Source organism: Phytophthora parasitica (assembly GCF_000247585.1).
Source record: "Phytophthora parasitica INRA-310 unplaced genomic scaffold supercont2.44, whole genome shotgun sequence".
NCBI lineage: Eukaryota > Oomycota > Peronosporomycetes > Peronosporales > Peronosporaceae > Phytophthora > Phytophthora nicotianae.
The window spans coordinates 240,181-253,389 of NW_008649030.1; the positions used below are offsets into that span (position 1 = coordinate 240,181).

At 48.5% G+C, this 13,209-nt stretch overlaps 7 protein-coding genes across 8 annotated transcripts; 3 read left to right on the forward strand and 4 right to left on the reverse strand.

The window, feature by feature from the left end:
• The first annotated feature begins 726 nt into the window (after positions 1-726).
• PPTG_15053 (hypothetical protein) lies at positions 727-3,967 on the forward strand. The gene is made up of 2 exons (XM_008912058.1): positions 727-2,296; positions 2,385-3,967. The coding sequence occupies exon 1, from the start codon at positions 826-828 to the stop codon at positions 2,227-2,229; it is 1,404 nt and encodes a 467-aa protein (XP_008910306.1). The 5' UTR covers positions 727-825; the 3' UTR covers positions 2,230-2,296; positions 2,385-3,967.
• Positions 2,359-4,198, reverse strand: PPTG_15054 (hypothetical protein; the record flags this gene model as incomplete). The annotated part of the gene is made up of 3 exons (XM_008912059.1): positions 2,359-3,384; positions 3,449-3,874; positions 3,935-4,198. The coding sequence occupies 3 exons, from the start codon at positions 4,196-4,198 to the stop codon at positions 2,359-2,361; spliced, it is 1,716 nt and encodes a 571-aa protein (XP_008910307.1).
• Positions 4,199-4,284: 86 nt separating this feature from the next.
• PPTG_15055 (hypothetical protein) lies at positions 4,285-5,785 on the reverse strand (the record flags this gene model as incomplete). Its single annotated transcript, XM_008912060.1, has 2 exons — positions 4,285-5,049; positions 5,123-5,785. The coding sequence occupies 2 exons, from the start codon at positions 5,783-5,785 to the stop codon at positions 4,285-4,287; spliced, it is 1,428 nt and encodes a 475-aa protein (XP_008910308.1).
• A 206-nt stretch (positions 5,786-5,991) lies between these two features.
• PPTG_15056 (hypothetical protein) lies at positions 5,992-8,711 on the reverse strand. Its single transcript, XM_008912061.1, has 7 exons — positions 8,610-8,711; positions 8,422-8,542; positions 8,173-8,347; positions 8,015-8,111; positions 7,734-7,961; positions 7,598-7,669; positions 5,992-7,514 (listed from the first exon to the last, which is right to left on the reverse strand). The coding sequence occupies exons 1-7, from the start codon at positions 8,646-8,648 to the stop codon at positions 6,060-6,062; spliced, it is 2,187 nt and encodes a 728-aa protein (XP_008910309.1). The 5' UTR covers positions 8,649-8,711; the 3' UTR covers positions 5,992-6,059.
• Positions 8,712-9,511: 800 nt separating this feature from the next.
• PPTG_15057 lies at positions 9,512-11,117 on the forward strand. Of its 2 annotated transcripts, XM_008912062.1 has the most exons (5): positions 9,512-9,721; positions 9,792-9,924; positions 9,993-10,087; positions 10,159-10,243; positions 10,312-11,117. In XM_008912062.1, exons 1-5 carry the CDS (start codon positions 9,633-9,635, stop codon positions 10,861-10,863), a joined length of 954 nt encoding a protein of 317 aa, XP_008910310.1. In that variant the 5' UTR covers positions 9,512-9,632; the 3' UTR covers positions 10,864-11,117. The 2 variants fall into 2 exon arrangements, with proteins under 2 accessions (XP_008910310.1, XP_008910311.1); XM_008912063.1 differs by having other exon boundaries at positions 9,792-10,087.
• A 22-nt stretch (positions 11,118-11,139) lies between these two features.
• On the forward strand, positions 11,140-12,145 carry PPTG_15058 (hypothetical protein). Its single transcript, XM_008912064.1, has one exon. It carries the CDS (start codon positions 11,205-11,207, stop codon positions 11,814-11,816), a length of 612 nt encoding a protein of 203 aa, XP_008910312.1. The 5' UTR covers positions 11,140-11,204; the 3' UTR covers positions 11,817-12,145.
• On the reverse strand, positions 11,784-12,778 carry PPTG_15059 (hypothetical protein). Its single transcript, XM_008912065.1, has 4 exons — positions 12,517-12,778; positions 12,180-12,428; positions 12,010-12,111; positions 11,784-11,943 (listed from the first exon to the last, which is right to left on the reverse strand). Exons 1-4 carry the CDS (start codon positions 12,749-12,751, stop codon positions 11,825-11,827), a joined length of 705 nt encoding a protein of 234 aa, XP_008910313.1. The 5' UTR covers positions 12,752-12,778; the 3' UTR covers positions 11,784-11,824.
• Between the last annotated feature and the right edge of the window lie 431 nt (positions 12,779-13,209).

Consider the following 13,209-nt stretch of genomic DNA (forward strand, 5'->3'; position numbering starts at 1 on the left):
AACTCAGTTGATTGTCCTCCACGACACGTAGGGGCCAACAAGGGGTGAAATGCATTACAAGACCCTCATTTCGTACATCGCCGCATCTTCTGAGCCATGAACAACACGGACAGAAATATCCTCGCCCGCGATTCATGAAGAACTCGAAAGTCTACGAAAGGCGCACAACCTGTGACACAAGGTTTGCGCCTGTCTTCAGTGCTCGCGAAGAACTTCCTGTACGTATTCCGGTCAGATCCACGTCTCAGCGATGATGCCGAGGAACGACGATCACCAGCTTCTGTCCATTACGTTGATCGAAACTACCTCTCGGGGGCATCGAGGAAATGAATGAGTCAGGAACGCGAATTTCACAATTTAGCTCTGTATCGAGCATAGAGCAGTATGTATGATATTTGCTTCGTTTGCGGTGTGACTGCGCGTGTTCGACCGCAGGTGACTCATCAAAAAACAAATGTACAACTCGTCTATCTCCGTTTGTTTAGCTGAAATCAAAACTGAACCGTCGAAAAGGCTTTCAGCACGTCGAAGTGCGTATTGTAAACTTTAGGGCTATCTTTGAAATTTGGAGCAGCTACGCATTCAAAAAGATAATTTAAAACAGTAGACTAATGAAAGGGTCATGTTGGGATATTTTTGTTTTTGATGTTTTCCAAGAAAAGGTTTTCTATTCAAAAGGCAGAATAGGAGGTTTCCATGAAAATATACTGAGTTTGGATAGTCGCAAGCGACAGTCAAAGTATTACTGATGGGTGCATGCGTTCGGCGCTGACTCCGACGCTCATTCTGCATCTGGCAGGGAGTCGCACGTGACCGTCGGTGAGCATGAAGATTTACTACGTCGTGTTAGCTGCTGCTGCGCTGCTGGCGTCGCTGCCAACGAGTTCGAGCGAGGTCGAAGTCGCGCGTCAAGTCGCGACTACCGAGAATAAGGTCTATCTTCGGAGATCGCTGGTGGATACGACGACTAGCGAAGAGCAAAATTACACTGGTAATGAAGAATCGGACGATTTGGATTCCGTAAATGAAGCAGAAGAAGAATTGGATGAAAAGGAGGAGGAAGAGAACAAGAAAAGTCAAACGACTGATACGTCTGAGTATGTGTCCGAAGAAGAAGATTATGAGAAGGAAGACGAGAACGTTGATGACTCAACGACCAGCCCACCAGCCTACCCAAAAGAGTCGTATGATGCTGAAGAGGAAGAAGAATTTAACGAAGAGAAGGAAGAGACCAACCCGACCACGGAGTCAAACTTTCCATCTAGTGAATCATCGGTTGATGTGGCCTCGTCTGAAGAAGAATCTGTGCAAGAAGATCAGCAAACTGAAGCTCCGGTGAGTTCTCCAGCCCCTGAAGCAGTTTATACAACGACTGAGGGGTCAAGCGTAGCTGAAGTGGACGAGGAAAATGAGACTGAAGACAAGAGTGGAGAGACATCTGCACCTGGTTACGAGACGATGGTGGACTCGTCTGCAGAGTCGTCGATCGATGTGGGTGAAGGTGAAGAGGAGTTTGAAGAAGAAGATCAAAGCACTCAAGCTCCGACGAGTTCCCCAACCCCCGAAGCTACACAAACAACGGAATCGTCGAGTGCCGCTGAAGCGGAGGAGTCGGACGAGGGTGAAGACAAGAGTGTGCAAACATCTTCAACTGGTTATGAGACGACGGAGTCTGACGAAGCTGTCTCACAAGAAAATCAGCAAACCGAAGCCCCGACCACCACTGATGAATCCACAACAACGACCGAGTCGTCGAGTGTTGCTGACGCGGACAAGGAACCTGACGAGACTGAGCAGGTTGAGGACAAGAGCACGACAGCATCGTCAACTGGTGCTGAGACGACGGTTCCTGAGAATGAAGAGGAGAACGCAGAGCAGAGCACTGAAGCACCAACGAGTGCTCCTACACCAGAAGCAACTACCACAACGGAGTATTCGAATGTAGCTGAAGCGGAGGAGGAACCAAACGAGACCGAAAGTGAAGAAAAGAGCGTCCAAGAGTCTTCACCTGGTTATCAGACGACGGAATCAACTACTGTTGAAAATGAGACTGAAGAGGACACTGAACCTGGTGATGAAGACTCCAGTGACGAAGACTCCAGTGACGAATCAAGTGATGAGTCCAGTGACGAGTATTCTGATGACTCTACGGCTGACAGTGATGATGACTCGGTGGAAAATGGCGAACGTGAGATCGATGAAGAATCGGACGATGCAGAGACTGAGTAAAGCGGTTGATGAGAGCTACGTGAAGGCAAAGCTAGTAGATTTCTGAGGAAATCCACCCCGTTTTCACGTAAGTAAATGTTGTTGGCATTGCTATGTACCCTCCGTTTTCATATTTTTCAGTTTTACGCGCTAACTCTCGGTATATTCTACATAAGTGAGGTCTTGTTGCCGCCATTGTTTGTCTTCATCGCTCCAGCTCACTTTGCCAGCGATCTTGTCCCCAATCTCGTGTTTCAACATATACTGAAATACCGGTTTCCCTACCATCATCTCGATCTTGTTGGCATTCGAGTTGACATCCATGAGTGCATGGCGTACACGGAAACTAGTGGCGCTTTCCAATTCACACGGTAACACACCGGTATCCTCAACTATTGTCGTCATTTTCGCCTGTGTTTTCCCCAACTGTTTAATTACCATATCCGTTTGTGCAGGTCTGCACACAGTAATGCAGCCAAATCCATCATCGCGCAGAGCAGAGTGACTCAGTTTAACCACCGTGTTGCATCCGCAGACGTACATGACGTGAAAGCGATAGTGAGGGAAATGTGACTCGCACATCTCTCTTATATGAGTTAGTGTACTCAAATAGTCGAGTACTCTTCGTCGAGTGATCTCCCATTTGTCCACTTCGATCCACGATGACGATACCACTGCAGTCTCTATCAACGCCAGTCGATGTCGTTTAGTGATCATTTCACGCGTGTTACGGCGATTCTTGACACGTACAAACGTATCGTGAGATGGCGAGATGAAAGCTCCAACGACTGGGAATTTGTAGTTGGCCTCGACGTACTGCCGTGCAACGTAAAAAGCACGAATGTGCAGCATGTGAATGGGGTTGTAAGCCCCGCTAGAAACCAAAACTATCACGTCGGTTTTCTGGGATGGAGAGTCAGGAGAGAAAGAATCGGTGCCTCGAAGTTGTTCTAGGTTCTGCGCGACCTTGAGAAGCGGGTACTGAATACTCCAAAGAGGGTGAGAATGTGGCGGCGTTGGTCGAACCAGGCTGCGGTGCTTGAAAGGCGATCCATCCTTTACAAGGACTGCTAGCTTGTCGCGAATAATAGTGACAGACTGCTCTGATTCAACATCGAGAAGAAATTTAATGACATCTCCAATCTCAGCATCCACAAGCTTCTTGAGTAACACGAGCTGCACGTAGCACAGTCTCGCATTAGCGGTTTAAACTCTTCATATCTAGTCTACGATAACGTACCTCATCTTCAGGAATCGTAGCCACAGTACTCAAGCGCCTGAGAATCTGGTACAACCGATTTCTCTGGGATATCGCAAACGTAGCGGTTTCACCTTCTTGGCCGATTATGATCTTGGTTTCCTCGAAATGTGGGGATCTAGTGCCGCAACTATCGGTTTTCGAGAATTCTACTTGATCCAAAGTGGCATCGACATCGATTGCAAGAGTGCTGGGAATGAAAGCTAAGGTTTTTACAACAGGCTCATCGGTAGTTATGTCAACACATTTCCCAGCCGGAGCTACCGTCACATTCCGTGATGTTGTTGCGGGTGCTGTGGTTGCTCGATCATTTAAAAACGCGACACCAGCGATAGTTTGAATCGTTTTCAGTTCACTAGTAGACTTGACACCATTTGTTGACGACGCAGGTAGTCCTCCACTAGGAAACTTTAGCATCAACGCAAGTCAATTAGTCCGCTTTGTTAGTATTAAACACAATATTCCTACCACGGATTCAGCATGGGCGTCTGTCAATGGAGGTAACTTCGTTTTACTCGGTGTAAAAGCCTCAATTTGATGCTTTGCAAGTTGTTGCTCGAGATCTTGCACTCTGGATCTCAATGTTTCAAGTTCCGCCATGCTCTTTGCCAGCGATCGAGGCGTGAGAGTCTGCAGCTTTGGATCGTCTTCCAGCTTGTGAATTTGACGTCTATTAGAGTCATTACCATTAGCAGTCGAGTGGTTCTCAGGCATCGTCCGCGTCTTCCTCATTGCCAGTGGAGAGAGTTGTCAGTCAATCCGTTACATCGTTCAACACAAAAAAGCTCACTCCACTATTATTTTAAACTTTTTTTTTTTTAACGTTTGCCATCATTCGGAGTTCTCGGGGTATCGACGACCTCCAGCGTGATGTCACTGTAGCTGCCTGACGTCTTTCGTCGCAGTACATTACGGATACGGCGTTCTGGATCGTTGTCGCCAATGTTCTCCTCCGAGGCGACTCGGGTTAACAGGCCCTTCATTTGGCGCAAGATGCGACTGCCTGCTGCCTCCGACTCGACTCCAGAGTTGCTTCTTGTCTTCTGGTTGCGTAGCTGAAGTCCTTGTGGGGTGAGGTAGATATCTCCGAAGAGAACCCATTGCTCTACTACGGCATGACTGGTGATCCACCCGTCTGCTGTTCTTGTAAGCGGTACAGGCACTGCACCACCCTTGGAAGCCATGAGCTCTTCTACGTGGTGGCGACCCACAATATACATGGCCACACACGCACACACCAGACCGAAGAACATCATTCCGGAAGGGAAAGTGAATGTCCCCCAGTGGTAGTCCACTTGCTCCAGCAACATAAGCTCGCCACTTACCCCGGCTACAAGAGCCAACGAGTACAGTACACTAGCTGCCAGTTGCCATCGAGTTAACCGGTAAATACCGGCAAATTCATTGTACAGAACCAGCAGCAGAGACCCCGTCATAAGCAGCTCAAAGACGAATAATGGAGCGAACACGATCCACCACGATACTGGAGGCTGCATCATCTCAAGCGACCCGAATCTTCGTTGAGTGTCAGTCTGATAGGCCAGTAGCAATGTGAACACGAACATGAGCACCCAGCATATTCCCTTAACAAAATAAAAAAAATGGCAAAAAACCGGGAAAAAAAAATAATAAAGATACTTTTTTTAGGTGACATACCGGCAACGTGCTGTCGGATCTGCAGAGCAGATATCGCACTACAAAAGCCACTTGGATGACCATGAGTGGAGCGTAGCAGATGTAGAGACTGGTGGCTGCTGTATGCTGCAGACTGGCACAGAAGGCCAACTCGCTCCAGAGCAGCAGCACCGTGAGAGGTACACTGATCGCGTAGACCAGCACAATACGGCGGAGAAGTGGCAGCAGCGGCTCGTTGCTCATGGATTCGACGTCGGCCCAACGTCGCAGTGTCTTGGCGTGGCGGATGGACGCTATATGTGCATACAGCATGGCTACATTGGCCAACCAGAAGGGCAGGAAGATCAGCCACCAGTTGACACGTGCGCCTAAGACGCCTTCGAAGTTGAGCGAGACTAGCGCCACCCCCACGACGCAGCCTAAAGCGTACAGTAACACCCCGTTTAGAAGAGCAGCCAATGCCTTCTCCGCGAAGATCAGCGGCTGGAACTGGCCGGTGTCCGACAGACGCCCATTGTCGCTCGACGGCGCCGGCATGGACATGTACGAGCCTTCAAAGGATGTCGAGTCGTTCTGACCCATTGCACGTAGCAGCGGAGAGCGCTCACTCAGCGCGCTGCCGCTTGGCGCACGAGGAAGAGCGTCGGAGCCCCCATTGCCCATCATGTCCACGGGCCGGATCATCCAGGGAAGAGATGAGGAATGAATAAACCGAGCGGACGGGAGAAGCAGATAAGAAGTGGATTTCAAAGGTTTATCGGATTATGTAGAAAGAGTGGTTAGTTAAGAAGATTTGATCCAACTATTTGTACAGTATATAATGTGTAACAGGTTTTGTATAGTTTTGCTGTAATTACGGTAAAGTGCATTCTATCCCGACAACGAATATGGTACTGTAGCATGTTTGTTTGGGACATTATCAGATCGCGATGGGTAATGTAAAGTTGCAATTGGTAATTTACTTTCGCCTGCGCTCTTTCTTCTCATTGCCGCCACTCCGAAGTGACCGCAGTATCCGCTCCTGTTCTAGTTTTTCCTGACTTATGCGGTCTTCGTTGTCCTTGAGTCGTTGTCGTAGTAGCTCGCTCTCGTGCTGGAGCTGCGCTCGGACACGCACCGTTGCAGGGTCCATTTCATGGTACAGACGCGTGTGATAGGCATCCACTTCAGCCCGTAGTTGTTGCTGGAACTGAGCAAGGAGCAACTCACTGCTCGGGGTTTGATCTTGGACGTATCGGTGGCTACCAGAAGAAAATTCACCCCGTTTCGAGCACAAAAGCACAAATTGTGGCAAAATTTGAGAGTGAACATGAGCTCGACGGGCCATATACACGTGCCCTTCAGAGGATGACGCAGACCATGACTGTTGTTCACCAAGCTCTAATTGTAAGAACGCCGTAGGTGGTGGTGGCAGAATTGATCCTCTCGGACTTGCAACGCTGTGGAGATCTTCAAGCGAGGACGAAGACTTGTTTTGAGGATGGAACAACTCAATAGTGTGTTGCATTCGTACTTGACACAGCAACAGATTGAAGCTCTCCACCAAAACAGAATCCTCTTCAGACAGTGTCTGTCTGAATGAATCGTCTGTCTCGCTGTCACTCAGAGGCTCCAATTTGCCAGTTGTGCCTTTATAAAATTGTAGAGCCGCCAGAGGATTCGAGAAGAGAAAAACCCAGTCGTTAAATGCGTGATTTACTTCATCGCTCGTCGATTTCAGGCCAGTTTGAAGGAGAGAAGTCATCTTATCGTCATTCACAACCATGTACAGATACAACTCACTGCCTTGTGCAGTGCCACTCGCTTGTTCTTCCTCTATTCGTCTCGTATTTGCCTCAAACGCTGCAGCCAAATCGTCGTGAAAGAAGCGATACATTTGAAGAATACGCACTTCACGCTCGTCCTGATCATTGGTGCCGTACACAGACTGGTTTGTTGGTCGTCGGAAACTCTCAGCGATAAATCGAAAGTCCGGCATGTGCTCGAGTATTTGCTGGAACGCAATCTTGTTAGGAAACGCGTTCTGTAGCGCAGCTATTGTCAGCGATAGTTGTTGTTCAGCCATGGCTTCCAGCTCCATGATCTCGTAGCCGCGCTCTTCTTCGAGTAATGCTTTGTCTTCGAGGTCGTATTGGCTCTTAATAGCAGCACAGAAGTCTTGTTGAAGCTTTGCAACATTTTCTCGCAGCAATTGAGAGTTCTGTTCGCGCAATTGAAGCTGTCGCTCTTTTTCTTGCTCAATCTGTGCCTGGCCAGCGGTGACACAAGCTTCAACATCGTTCAAGGCCTCCATAAGCTCTTGTTGCAGCATCTGCGCGTTTGATCTGCCTCGCTCTTTTCTTGTAGATATAGAACGCAATTCCTGCTGGTAGGCCAGAGTCAACTCCGCTAGTTGGTCGTTAAATTCCATTGACTGGTCATATCATTCACAAAATAACAAATAATATTTTAGCTAGGTGCTCAGCACAATAAATAAGTAGTTGGTTGCACTGGTACCTGCGTGAAAAATTGATCCTCCGCAGTTGAGCGCTCATCACTTCCAACAAGAGTTCCATCCAACTGACGCAACTATTATAGCAGCAAAAAATGAAGCTGAGTGCATAATGTAGCAAATGTAGCACACCAAACTTACCTGTTTAAGAATCGTAATTGCAATGGAACGATACTCTGGATGATGAACGATCGGGTTCGACCCAAAATGCTCGTCTGTGAATGATAACTGGGCCAACACGATGAGTTTACGAAGATGTTCAAACTCATCCACATCGCGGATACGATTGTTCGCCAGGTTTATTCTCTGAAGATTGACGAGGTCGGAGATCCCACCGCTCGAGGCTTTCAGCGTTTGAATCCTGTTGTTCTAGAAAAAACCGTAAGTTTTTTATTTGTCAATGATGCTGCGTTCCTTCGCACCTGCAACCAAAGCTCTCGTAGATCCGTGCAGAATTCCAGGTTGTCGACCGTTGTGAGGCGATTATCATACAGCCACAAGGTCTTCAGCTTCCGGCAGCTAATCATCAAATACGTTACTCCGCAAGCTCATATAGTGTTGTAGACCATCACCACCGTACCGTTCGAGTCCCTCGATTCGACTAATATTATTCTGCTGTAGATATAAGTGACGTAGCTCGTGCAGCGACGACAATCCACTTATCTCGGAGATGTTCTGGTTGCTCAGACACAAGTGCACAAGCGACGCACTGACAGGTTCAAAACTTGAAATCTCCATGAGGCTGCAGTTCACCACTGCGACCAACAAGTGAATTTCGTAAGCAACAAATATAAAACAATTGATTGGAGTTGCAATACAATCAGCTTACTCGTGAATTTCTGCAAGTTTCTGCATTTCCGCAGGGCTCCGCTATCGATGTACTTGAAATTCCCGAAAATCACTTCAATCTCCTCGAGTTGCTCGTGATCGGTCTCACCTGTGGATTCGGTCTGCAATTGGCAGCAGCATCAAGAATTAGAGGCGGTAGTACTACATAGGCGTGCTGCAGACGCGTACGATCGTGGAGGTGTTGAAGACTTCATCCTGTGCCGCCATCGGATCGTTGTACCGATCCAAGTAAAGGATACAGAAACCTAAATTCTAAAAAGTGCCCAAAGCTCAAAATTGGGCAATTTTGGAAATGAATCATAGCGCAATTCCAAACACTATGTAATCACTTCAAGGACGAAGGCCGATTGCGCCAAGATTTGGCCCGGACTTGGTAGCTTGATGATGTATCAAAGTTCGTTTCACCTGCACTTGAGAGAGCTCATAGCCAATTCCAGAAGGTGGAGTTACTTTCGCTCGCAAACTTTCATGAAACTATTGATAGGTAAGAAACACAAATGAGTTGCAAAATAGCAATCTGGAAGACAGTCAACAATTTCAGCACACCGAGCGAGCATTTCACTAGAAAAACATATTTTCGATTTTATTTTTCCAGTTCTGTTTGGTTGGTTTCCTTTGAGAAAGTGACATAGTGGCCCATGTGCTCTTTGAAAACGCAAATGTCAACCAAACCAGAATTGAGCTAGCAGCACGAGGTGAAGGATGTATAGGCACTGCCTATTAGGCAGGTCGGTAGGATTGGCAAGCGCCAAGCAATATTGGACAAGTCTCTGTCAAATCCTCTGCACAAGGGACGCAAACAATCGAAGGTGCTCATTTCCGTCGAAAGTGCCCATTTCATTATCCTGGGACAAGCTGATAAAGTAAACTTCAATCAGGCTTCCACGGATAAAGCGCAAATCATCTTCAGAAAACGCCAGATTGCATAACCTCTACATTTGCATTCTCATCTGGGTACATTTCTGTCGCATTAGTGAAGGCATTATTCCATTAACCTTTATTATTCTATCTGTCACATTTTGTTGCCACTTTGTGAAATCACAGTACTTGTCAATTGCCGCCCGGTTCTGCGCGTAAGCTAAGAAAATGTGTTGCACAGAGAACAAGCCGCAAGCCAAAGAGGAGAACTGAGACCACACCTCGGACTCACTCGGCAAGCCATCGCGAGGAGAATAAGCGACGTGGTTTGCGATGGGAAACTCGACGTCCAAGAAGTCCGGCATCAGTCGCCGCCACTCGTCAGGCACGCGCGAGCTTGAGAAGTTCACGCAGCCCACGGGGTACGTCGTAACCCATGTCAGCATCGTAAACTTCGGGTTCGAAAACTCATTTCTTGTTGCTTCTTGCCAGTTTGTACCCGAGCTGTCCATGGGAACTCAAGACAGCACGTCGGCTTATCATGGAGCGCAAACTAGCGCCGCGCTTCCTCGGCCAGGAGACCAAGGAGGACGGTTTCACGCTCGAGTGTCCGATCTGCTTTATGGTGAGTGAGGGCGAGGGGAACTCTCACTCGTTGAGGCTTGTGCACTGACTTGTTGTGCCGCTATGCAGTTCTATCCTGGCAACTTAAACACGTCGAGTTGTTGCAGTAAACCCATTTGCAGCGAGTGTTACCTGCAGATCCGTCCGCCTCAAAAGCCTATTTGGTGCGTGACGACATCTCAGCACTCAAGTTTGAACCCATGTATTGACACTATTGCGTTGTTATTTACTCTAGCTGCCCATTTTGCAACCATGATGACTTCAGTGTCCGGTATACACCTCCATCTCCTGCAGAGCTGGCCACTATCCGCTCTATGAAGGTCAGAACTCAATGTGATCACCAAGATGGCGTTATGGCATTTATTCACCAGTTTATATCACGTTACAGAACCTGAGGTCACCGCGTCGAAGCAGCGCCATCGGCATCCCCAAGCGCGCAGACTCGGAGCCTGCAACCTCGAGCACACAGAGCGTACAATACGCCTCGGTGGAGGACCGCCACCGTATCCGTGACTCGCTGCGCTCGCAGCTCAGCATCAGTGACAAGCCCGTGACCAACAGTCCACACCCGAATAGTGTCGCAGCGCTCAATGACGCCGCGTCGCACATCCTGGCGACTCCAGCGGACGCTGCTCGTCTAGAAGAGCTGATGCTCTTGGAAGCCATTCGACGGTCCATGCAGGATCTCCGCGTCGGAAAGGACGACGACGAGAGAGGTGGATCCCAGAGCAGCCAGCATCCTACACGCGGCAGTGGAGAGGACGACGACAGCGACAATGACTACGCCGACGTGGCGCCGTTGAGCGCGTCCCAGATCACGGTCAGCGCCTCGGGTGCTGTCCGCTATTCTGTTGAATCCAATCAACACGTTGTGCGTAATAGCGACACGGCCCCATCGCGATCGTCAACTGAGCAGAGCTGGAACCCGTTTGACACTTGAGAGCGGAATTAATGAGCGAAGTGCTTGTGCAGACAGACTGGGGCTGACGGACGGAAGGTGACGGCTTGGCTGTCGAATATGGACGTTGGTGACGTGTGTGTGGATGCTGCGTGGTGCATGGCGGCGGGGTTTGTTAGCTGCGAGATGTAGGTCTAAGAAGAGCAAGAAGAAGAAGGGCGCAAACGAGTAACGAATGGAAGGCGCTCGTTAAGTTATTATGCCATGCTCAGTTTTATATAAGTCGATTCTTTTTATTTTTTTATTTATTTTTTTTATCTCGTCACTTGAAGTGGTAAAGGTGTCAGACTGTATCATTGTCCGACGATTGGCTGAGAGTTTCGATGGCTGGTCGCAGCGTACGCGTCTTCACGGTGGCAAATGAATCTCGCTATGTGGTGGTGCGTAACGTGCCGGCTCTTGGTGTGATCGAGGACCTGCTCAAGCGACTCAGTTTGTACGGGAAGGTCTGCGAGTATCGATTATTGGATCACGCGGACGACCGAGAGGCGGCGCTGCAGTTCGAGGATGCATCTAACGACGACAGTGAATTTACCGACACGGTCTGGGTGCAATACGAGACCGTGAACAACGCACGTCATGCCAAGGCACGAGGTGTGCAGAAGCCATTTTACGGCAATAAACTGCAGATGTCTTACGCGCCGCAGTTCGAGTCTCGAGAAGACACGGGTGATAAATTGGCCCAAAGACGGCAACTGTTGCAGCGTCGTGCTCGACCTAATGTTTATCGTGCTGAGAAGAGATCGACAACGTGGACTCCACCACTGCCGCCTCCACTTCCTCCTCCTGGTGGTGCTAAAGATACGTCTGCATTTATTGGACCCCAATTGCCATCAAGGCCTCAACAATTCGTGCCAAGGCCACTCCAGACATCACCCAGACCGCAATACTCGATGGATAGACCACAACAAAATACAAAACGCCGTCGTATATAAAGTGAATTCTACACAAGTTGCTTAAACTGACGGCGCATGGAGCGAATGAAAAGCGCCAAGTCCCCGTTCTCGTTAAGATCCGTCACGAGTTGGTTCAGCGAAGCCACGTTTTCGCTACAGGCGTCCACTGCAGTACGACAAAAGTCAGTAAATCTTTCAATAACAGCAAAATAGCCACCACCTTTAAGCTCACCAATATATCGATCGGTGATGGGGTCGATCGTGATCCGGAATGAGAACTCACGACTCGGATTCTGAGCGTCGATCTGCGTGAATCGCACCACAATGCGATCCGCTGCACAGCAAATAAATATCCAGTTATTTTCCGGTCATTTATTTTAACTGTTCCATTCACCAACTCACCCTCTGCGTGCTCGAAGAATAGTCCAAGTCTCTGGTACATAGCGAGACCTTGCTTGAGCTCCTGCAGCTGCTGCTCCTGGGTCGTGCGCTGCCTCTGCGAGTCCTCCAGAAGCTGTTTGAGCTTTGCGTCCTCTTCTACTGTCCTCTCGAATAATTGCTTGACCACAGGCTCGCGTCGACTCTTCTCAGCCTCCAACACCTCGATCTCCACTTGGCTCGCGTTCAGCTCCCTCTCCTTGGCGTGAGTGTCTGCGCAGACGAACAAATGTTGCCGTCAACAATAAGTACCGGTATAATTAATCTGTGAAGTGGTCGTCTACATTGAGGACACGCGCACCTGCCGAGATCTTCTGGTGCTCGGTCTGCAGCATCTCGCGCTTTCGTTGAGCCTCGTCCGAGGCGCGAGCATGCTCCTGCGACTGCAGCTGGTCGGCACGCTTCTCCTCCAGGATGCGCGTCTTCTGCGCTTCTACCCACGCCTCCAGCTCCGAGCGCGCGATCAGGTTCTGCTGTACAAGCGCCTCCGTCTCGAGCGGCGGTGGTAGCTCTGCTGCCCGCCAGCTTTCCTGCATGTTGTGTCAAATTTGAAAGTTGACGCGCGAAAGTGAATATTTCAAATTAGAAAAAAGGAAATAACATTTTACAATTATTTTATAACATAAATAGTCCTTTAAGAATATTTTAAACTATTTTCAAGAATAGTGTTTTAAGTTTATTTTTAAAAAAATACAGCTTGAGAAAATGAACTCAAAAACGTGATTTGTAAATTCACTTCATTTTTTAGAAAAAAGTCCGGAACCAAATTTTGATTCGTTTTAAAAGGCTATTAGACCGTTTCAAATTGAAATTATTGTTCGGCAAAATCTGTTATCAGGATGAAAAATGACATTACAAGCTGTAGTGCTATCTACTCTGAGGACAGGTTGGTGGAAGCCGAGCTCGGGGAACGAATCAACACTAGTAAATGAAAGATCAATAAGCACGAAACTTCAGAAACACTTCAATCTCCTCGAGTTGCTCGTGATCGGTC

Bases quoted from the DNA above. Each gene is read 5' to 3' on its own strand.
- PPTG_15053 (XM_008912058.1), top strand. From the start codon at position 826: ATGAAGATTTACTACGTCGTGTTAGCTGCTGCTGCGCTGCTGGCGTCG.
- PPTG_15056 (XM_008912061.1), bottom strand. From the start codon at position 8,648: ATGGCGGCACAGGATGAAGTCTTCAACACCTCCACGATC. The intron at 8,543-8,609 runs GTACGCGTCTGC...TGCCAATTGCAG, and splicing joins TCTTCAACACCTCCACGATC to ACCGAATCCACAGGTGAGAC. The intron at 7,670-7,733 runs GTAAGTTTGGTG...CTGCTATAATAG, and splicing joins CAATTACGATTCTTAAACAG to TTGCGTCAGTTGGATGGAAC.
- PPTG_15057 (XM_008912062.1), top strand. From the start codon at position 9,633: ATGGGAAACTCGACGTCCAAGAAGTCCGGCATCAGTCGCCGCCACTCG. The intron at 9,925-9,992 runs GTGAGTGAGGGC...GCCGCTATGCAG, and splicing joins AGTGTCCGATCTGCTTTATG to TTCTATCCTGGCAACTTAAA. The intron at 10,088-10,158 runs GTGCGTGACGAC...TATTTACTCTAG, and splicing joins CCGCCTCAAAAGCCTATTTG to CTGCCCATTTTGCAACCATG.
- PPTG_15058 (XM_008912064.1), top strand. From the start codon at position 11,205: ATGGCTGGTCGCAGCGTACGCGTCTTCACGGTGGCAAATGAATCTCGC.
- PPTG_15059 (XM_008912065.1), bottom strand. From the start codon at position 12,751: ATGCAGGAAAGCTGGCGGGCAGCAGAGCTACCACCGCCGCTCGAGACG. The intron at 12,429-12,516 runs GTGCGCGTGTCC...TCGTCTGCGCAG, and splicing joins GCACCAGAAGATCTCGGCAG to ACACTCACGCCAAGGAGAGG. The intron at 11,944-12,009 runs GTGAGCTTAAAG...GTCGTACTGCAG, and splicing joins CATCACCGATCGATATATTG to TGGACGCCTGTAGCGAAAAC.